At 34.5% G+C, this 7,983-nt stretch overlaps 1 protein-coding gene across 2 annotated transcripts; it reads left to right on the plus strand.

Annotated features, from left to right (window-relative positions):
- The first annotated feature begins 329 nt into the window (after positions 1–329).
- On the plus strand, positions 330–7,035 carry LOC136218771 (mannosyltransferase APTG1). 2 transcript variants are annotated; one of them, XM_066005870.1, is made up of 11 exons: positions 330–565; positions 1,354–1,478; positions 1,570–1,831; positions 2,133–2,250; positions 3,010–3,114; positions 3,235–3,521; positions 5,341–5,622; positions 5,727–5,928; positions 6,214–6,365; positions 6,468–6,630; positions 6,709–7,035. In XM_066005870.1, exons 3-11 carry the CDS (start codon positions 1,578–1,580, stop codon positions 6,787–6,789), a joined length of 1,644 nt encoding a protein of 547 aa, XP_065861942.1. In that variant the 5' UTR covers positions 330–565; positions 1,354–1,478; positions 1,570–1,577; the 3' UTR covers positions 6,790–7,035. The 2 variants fall into 2 exon arrangements, with proteins under 2 accessions (XP_065861942.1, XP_065861943.1); XM_066005871.1 differs by lacking the exons at positions 330–565; positions 1,354–1,478 and adding an exon at positions 1,934–2,019 and having other exon boundaries at positions 1,700–1,831.
- The last annotated feature ends 948 nt before the right edge of the window (positions 7,036–7,983 follow it).

The raw sequence follows: 7,983 nt of genomic DNA on the forward strand, positions 1-7,983 counted from the left end.
TAAAATAATAATTAAAAATGTAAATTTCTAATATTTTAAATTAAAAATATCATGGATGATAAAAGCCAAGATGATGGTTAATTGTAAAAAGAAATTCAAATATGATTCTCTTTGTAATTGAGATTAGGGCTAAATTTGTGTACGTTAACCCTTATTTTTGTGTTTATAAAAAAAAACCGTTTTTTGTTTAATTTAATTTTTTCTTTGATTTCTTCAAAAAAAAAAAAAAAATTCTTTGATATATCTATAACCGCAAATTTAGAAGAACTCGAAATTGCAAAACTCACCGTTTTGCATATGGTATAAGAACCCATTTTTCAGACCATTCCACCCGATCAAATCTTCTTCTTCACTATCAATTCTCTTGTTGCCCTCAAGTTTCAAGTCTTCTTCATTATTCAGTCCAGTCTCTTCTTTCTCTTCGGCTTCAACCTCGCATCGGGCAGAGACTGAAAGTCCTCAGCGTCAGACCAGCTCCACGATCCCTTGTGTCGACCAGATCTTCTTTGAGCACTGCACTCCTCGTCTGGATTCGGGCTTTGTTGTTCCATTGATTTGAGTTCAGGTTATTTAATTTAACCAATTGATTGCATTAATAATTTAGAATGTCTTCAATTGGTATTTATACAATATGAGGACTGAGTTACAGAATTGGTCGGGTAATTGCTTAGTAAATAAGAGACAAGAAACGCAGATAGGTGATTGCTGAGCATTGAAGAAATGTTTTAAATGGATGTATCTATATAGGAATTTTGTAACTGTGAGAGCTTATTTCTAAGAAACATAGTCGATTCAGTTACTTTTATGTAGAGGCATCATATTAAGTCCCAGTGTTGTAAGGACAATGAGACTGACATTCTGAGACAAGAGATAACTCTAGGTTTCCTTAAGGGTTTTTGACAATCCTGTCGTGTTTTTGGGTACTAAAGATATGTTTTCTCGATACCATGATATTGGAGTTACAAGTCCCTGGTTGCTTGACTAACTCCGTTAATTGTGCAGTCCTGATGTATTCCAGTCTTAAGTTGCTTAATTTTGTAGAATGGATGTTCCCTCCAACTTTTTTAACTTATCCTTTAAATATGTTTCCTTCTTGTTAATAACTATCCATGTTATTAAGTATGGACTGATGGTTCGACTCTGGTTGAAACTTTGGCTCCTGATCCTCTGCATTGACAATTTATTTCAACAGGTCCAGTCTAAAAACCATGATTTCAAGTAAATACTATGTTCACAAGCTAACGAATTGTACATTCGTAATAATTCTGCATATATTACTTATTAGAATTCTAAATTTGAAAATCCACTTACGAATGATAAATTGATGCTCTGCTGGTGGGACCACAAGTACAGGAAAAAATTGAAAAAGGGAGGGACTTCAGTGGAGAAAATAAGGAACGCAGGAAGAGTGAAACTGGGTCCAAGCCTGACGTAGTGTTATCAGCTACTTTGTCTTATCAATGTTTTGTTGCTTTAAGGTAGTTTTTATTGATTGCTCGATGATGATATGATTTGCTTTCTTTGAAATTTGCTCAATTTCAGTAATTTATTAATTTCTGTGTATTGTAGGGCAAAGAATGAGGCAAAGACAAAATTCAGTTATATCACCATCCTCTAAACCTGCATCTCGAAGGCCTGATTTCAACAGCCAAGGAGAAAGAGATGGAGAAGAAGAAAAGAAATCCCACACATCTAATTTCTTTTCCTCAACAAGGAATATTTTTGCGTTCTGTCTGGCATTTAGAATAGCAAACTCTCTGCTGATACAGACTTATTTTAATCCAGATGAGCATTGGCAAGCCCTTGAGGTTGCTCATCAGATTGTGTTTGGGTGTGTATTTGAACTCCTTATTTTATTTGGATTAAATACTAAGATTTTGGTAGTTATGTGAAGTAGTGGAAGCACTTTAATGTTGGTAATTAAATTTTGAAGAACAAAAGGGCATTTTGGACTTTGGAGAAATGTTTCTCTGGTGTGGAAGAAAGGGATCTAGCATACATAAACCTGGAGTGTACAATGTACAGGATGACATTTCTTGTCCTTTCATATTATCAAGTTTCTGTCATTACTTTTATTTTGGAATCAGTGTAAATATTATGAAGTGGTACCTAAGGTGTGTCTAAAATGGCAGGTATGGCCACTTGACATGGGAATGGAAGAAAGGGATTCGCAGCTATTTGCATCCCATGGTGTTTGCTTCGCTGTTCAAAATTCTTGCATTGTTAGGCCTTGATACTCCATGGTTTATGGTAAAGCAAGCTTTGTACTTACTGTTTTACTTTATGCATGAGATTGCTTGCAAACTTCGGCCTATCATTTTCTTTTTTTTTCAACTACGCGCTTAACATAATATACCATTTCATTTTTTTCAAGCTCATTTTGTGGAGATAATCATGTGGTTAAATGTGTACTATTATTAATATTCCTGTGGCTATTTGTACAAACTCATTTATACAACTGGCATCTGCTGGATAAACTTGTCATCTGGAGCCACAAAACTTGTTCGTTTCATGTTCTATAAAATTTGCACATATTGAGATTGGAAATTTGACATGTTTGATATATTTGGTCAAATTTTCTTAGGTAGACCACTTGTTTCTTTTGCACGTATGCCAAACTCTATTGAGGCGTAATCCAGTGAGTTGAATCCTGGTATTGTTTGTGTGGAGTAAAATATGACGAGGTTGTGTTATACGGGATTGAAAATCTTTTATGATGCCTGCACACAATTTACAGTTTGCTGCTCTTATTAAAGCATGTCTATTGTCCTTCTTATTACTCATAAGTTTGACTGAAAAACATAGGCACCACAAATTTATTGGATAGTATTCAAATAATTGCTTTGATTTGCATAATTCATTTTCTTCAGAATGAATTGGCTAATACTAATTGCTTTTCATTAAATAGTCAAAGGTATATATACTTCAATGCTTCTTAAGGTGTATGGAATAGCTATGTTTTTCTTTTCTTTTTTCTGTTGTTTGAAGGTGTACTTCATGCTTTTGCAGGCCAAGACCCCGCGACTGCTGCAAGCTCTGTTTTCTTCTGTGGGTGATTTGTACTTGTACAAACTTTCTTATGTTCTCTTTGATTGTTCTGTGGCAAAGTGGGCAGTATCCTTCCTACTATTCACTCTCTATTACAGAAATGAAAAAACACAGAGATCCAACCATAGCTGTTTTATATTTATCTTCCATTTCCAACTTTAGATTGTGCACTTAACAATATTACAGCTCTTCTCTCAATTGACAAACTGGTTCATGTTTTTCTGCTTTAATCGTACATTGTCAAATAGCTTGGAAACTGTTCTTACTCTGATGGGGTTGTACTATTGGCCCTCTATGAGAGAGTCTCCTGGTAAGATGCCACCTGTTTCAAGAAAGTGGGGTTTGGTTATAGCAGCATTAGCTTGTGCAATTCGACCTACAAGTGCTATTATCTGGGTTTATGTTGGTCTTCTTGAGCTGTTACTCACACATGATAGAATGAAATTCATCTTTCTGGAGGTGGTTCCCATTGGGTATGTGTTTATGCTTCTCTCAACTTTAATGTCTCAATGCATGTTGCTTGTGATAAATGCTTATTCGTATGTGCTTCAGATTGTTTGTATATCTATGATCGGTTTTCCTTGCCTTAATGTAGAAACATCATTCTGAAATGCTTCATTAACTTTATAGTATCACCAGCCACTTGTAAATTTTTGTGAAATGAAGCACAAGTGATGATGAAGTTAACTTTACCAATTCTAACATTCAGGATAAACATGGTTGAGTTGCAGTAAATTAGACAGTTTCATTTTAGGTGCTGTGACGAGGAAACGGCTCTGGAAAAGTTGATTCGCCTGTCTACAATGGATAACCATGAACCAAAGTGGCCTTTTGAAAGAGTTATATGCATTGACGGTCAATCAACTTTGCCTAATGAATATGGTCATGAACTTCCATTTGTGCCAATAGAATAACTGAAATTTATCTTTGTTTTAATAAAGTCATTTTGACAATTTTTTGCCAATTTCAGTGCCGGAATATTGACTGGGATGGCTTACAATAAAAATATAATGTCACGGTTTAAGGTTAAAAATCTAATACAATATACAATCTTTTGTTGATTTAGAAGTTCGTGGATGCAGCATGACTTTGCTTTTGACACGTAGTGCTGACATGGTGGTTTGTTTGAGTCATAAACTATCTAGGTTAGCATTCCGGCATTGAAATGCCGAAAAAAATTTGCCTAAGTGACTCTATTGAAACAAAAATAGAACTTCAATTATTTTATGGGCACAAATCAAATTTATAGTGAACCAATTGAAACATTAGACAAACTTCCTTGTGATTAACTTACATATCATGAAATTCAATGTTTGAATTGACATCAAGCATCTCGAAAATCTACCCAAACTCGAAAAAATGCTCTTCACTGGTGATTTACGGCCACTATACATTTTTTTTGTTAACAGTTAGTATGTAGAGATAGAATTTTCTGATTTCTTAATGCATAGCCTCCATGTTCTTTCATTCTCCTTATTTGTTTATACTGCCTACCATTTATTTCACCTTTAACAATGAATATGTCTTGTATCTCAAAGGAATATCTTGGTGTTATGTTTGAGAAATATTATTTTCGTAGCAGCCAACATCTGTGAATTTAAAGCCTTAAATCAGCTGTTCCACCCAAAATTGATGAACAACAAGATTATTTTCTATACTCCCTTTCCAATAACTCCAGCAGTAGCTTCATAAGAAAAACAACCCATGAGTTGTACTGTTTATATTTGATGCAGGACTATCTCTCTCTCCTAAGCAGTAAGGAGTAGTTCCTGGTAGAAAACGAGTTCAGTTAGTTTCTCAATATTTATCAGAGTAAATGGAAAGTTGGTTAATGCTATTTAATATGTTTGCTCACCAATTAGTAACACCGAGCAAAAGTTAGCCTTCTGCTTTGTTATCTTAATCATGCCAAATGCTTACAGATATAATACGTAACAAATCTCAATGAGTAATGTAGACTTGATTGAAAAATTATTTGCCAAATGTATTAAGAAAAATGTGATTTTACTAGGCAAGTGTTTGGACAATAGGAGTTTTGACTTTGGGACGCCATTCCCTTGTAATGGATGAAAACTTCAAAAGATTAATGATTAATCCTGCTGCATCAGCATGACTGGATAAATATTTCATTAAGATGCAGTTAGAGCTTGTCATATATTATGAAAATAATGAGAAGCATTCATGAAAGTCTTTTTGTTTACTATTATCAGTATTGTTCTTGACATTATTATTATTTTAGATAATTGTGTTTGTTTATGGTTAGTTTTTCTTATAGTCTGTTTATGGTGTCAGGGCTTTGGTGCTTGGTCTCTCTTGTTTGTTGGATTATATGATGTACGGGTCGTGGATCTTAGTGCCACTTAATTTCCTTAAGTTCAATTTTCTTTCCTCTGGTGGAGATTATTATGGAACTCACAAGTGGCACTGGTACTTCTCTCAGGGATTTACTATCATGATCTTCACTTTCTTACCATTTTCATTAGCTGGCAGCATCAAATCTGAACGTTGGAAGCTTTCTGGTCTTATTGCATGGGTTTTAGTTCTTTATAGTATATTGGGTCACAAGGAATTCAGGTAGTCTACAGGCATTTTCTTTTCAGAAAGTTTGTAATGCATCAATAACTCATCAGCTTGAGTTCTTAAATGTAACTCGTCTCTAATTCTACCATGAGCTGTAGGTTTGTCTTGCCTGTGCTGCCAATAGCTTTGATACTCTCTGGATATGCATTAGCTATGATGGCAAGACTTGGTTCTCCAGATGTCAACAGGAAAGCTTCTTCAAACAATCTTACTAAATGGCCTCCAAAATTGCGATTCGCTGTCATCTTCTTGCTAGCTACAAATATTCCAATGGCGTTATATATGAGTTTGGTTCATCAGGTAAACAAGATATCTTGCCTTTTAGTATAAATGGCTTGTTTTGCTTTCATGTGGGATTTCAGAATTGGGAAACTCTTAGAACTGTTCTAATCTACTTATCCCTTTTTTTTTTCTTTTTATCTGCAAAAGGTAGTGCAATTAAAATGAGTAAAAAGTTCTAGTTATCTAAAGTCTAGTTCGAGAAATAGCCGGAGGTGGAAGGGGAGTGGGGAGAGCAACCCATAGGTAGAAAAATTATCTTACTGTTTGCTTTATTGATACTTTCAATTTCAAACATCCGGACAGAGGGGAACAGAGGACGTGATGATCTATCTATCCAAAGAAGCACACAATGAGAAAGTAAAAAGTATCCTATTCCTGATGCCTTGCCATGCCACACCTTACTACTCCACTCTCCATCGTCATCTTCCCATGCGTTTTCTGGATTGCTCACCAAGGTTTGAGATTTTTCGATTAGTGCAGGAGTTACTTCTTTCAATGCTTGCTTTTAATGTGTTGTTCAAAATTTTCATTTTCTTTATCTCATATCTGATCCTCAGTGAAGAGAAAGGAATTCTTGATGAGTCGGATCGTTTCATGATGGATCCTGTTAGTTTTACTTCAGAATTGGCGAAAACCTGGTCTCGTCCAAGTCATGTTGTATTATTTGATTCAGAGGAGAGAGTGTTAAAAGATCTTTTGATCTCATATTCTTTCAGAGAGGTAAATTCATATCTTCTAGATTATCTGGGTAGTTTTGATTTTGATCATATGCATTCTCTTATTTTAATGTAATGGCAGATAAAGAGGTTTTTCCATGCGCACTTCAAGGTGGACCGTGATCTTCAAGCATCAGTCGTGGTATATGCTTATACCGATTAGATTCAAAAAAAAATTTGGAAGAATTCTTAATATCTTTGATCTTTCTGGTGTGGTGTGTTTTAGCTCCTATTGTTTTTGAAAACATTAGGCATTGGGTTGGTTTGCTCTCTGCCTCAGAATTTTGCAGTTTACATAGCTAATATTTTGTAGTTCATAGCCATTATTGCAGTTCAAATTAGATAGCTGGTGCCTGATTTACATTGATTAGCTCCAAACGTTTTAATTTATATTATACCACTTCTATAATTGTTACTTAATTACAATAAAACTAGCTGTTGACCAACCATTAAATAATTTTTATACATGTATGCATATATGAAATATGGTTGTTTCCATATTAAAATATTTTGTTGTATTTTTGTGTAAAATGTTTTCAGTCTTAATTCATTTCAATTATTTGTTGTGTTAATTTTTTTTAAATAGTTCATATTATTTACCAGATAAAAATACAACCACCTATCCCGAAATGGAATTCTGGTCCTATTATTTGATCTTTTATTTATATTTGGACTTGTGGCAATTAAAATAAACCCTTTTAATTCAGTTACCACTGATTTCCATCAGGGGAAAAAACTATCTGCAGAGATCAAAAACACAATCTCCACTGTTTTCCATGACGGCTATTCTCTGTCCAATCCTGCCGCCGATCTCCACCGTTCTCTGTCTAGGTTGTTAGTTCATCAGTGTCGAACAAAAGGAGATTATATTCATACTGAGAAATCTAATGTATTAAGTGGTAATAAAAATAATGTCACGCTGATGACATTATTATTAGGTGAAAATTTAAATACTAAAGCTTAAATTCTAAAATTACAAATTCTCTAAACCCTAACAGGGTGTTTGTTAGAAGGGAGATAGAAGGTGGGATAGAGATAAAAAAAACACGAGATGAGTTATCCCGTGTTTGTTTGAGAGATAGAAGAGTGAGACAGATGGGGGATAAGCCTCTTATCGGGTAAATTACATACATGGCCACTGAACTTTATCTATTTTCACATTATGGCCACTGAACTTCATTTCTTCCCGGTATGCCACTGAACTTTACACTTTTTAACACCGGTGGCCACTCAATTTTAACTACTCAAAATGACCGTTAACGATCGTTAATGACCTCAAAATGAAAATATTCAAGAATTAAAGTTGTTCAGAACGACATTTACCATGAAATCATATTTTTTATTTTCAAAAATCACA

The sequence above is a fragment of the Euphorbia lathyris genome, chromosome 2, assembly GCF_963576675.1.
Source record: "Euphorbia lathyris chromosome 2, ddEupLath1.1, whole genome shotgun sequence".
In the NCBI taxonomy this organism is placed as follows: Eukaryota; Viridiplantae; Streptophyta; class Magnoliopsida; order Malpighiales; family Euphorbiaceae; genus Euphorbia; species Euphorbia lathyris.

Bases quoted from the DNA above. Each gene is read 5' to 3' on its own strand.
- LOC136218771 (XM_066005870.1), top strand. From the start codon at position 1,578: ATGAGGCAAAGACAAAATTCAGTTATATCACCATCCTCTAAACCTGCA. The intron at 5,623-5,726 runs GTAGTCTACAGG...CATGAGCTGTAG, and splicing joins TTGGGTCACAAGGAATTCAG to GTTTGTCTTGCCTGTGCTGC. The intron at 5,929-6,213 runs GTAAACAAGATA...ACATCCGGACAG, and splicing joins ATATGAGTTTGGTTCATCAG to AGGGGAACAGAGGACGTGAT.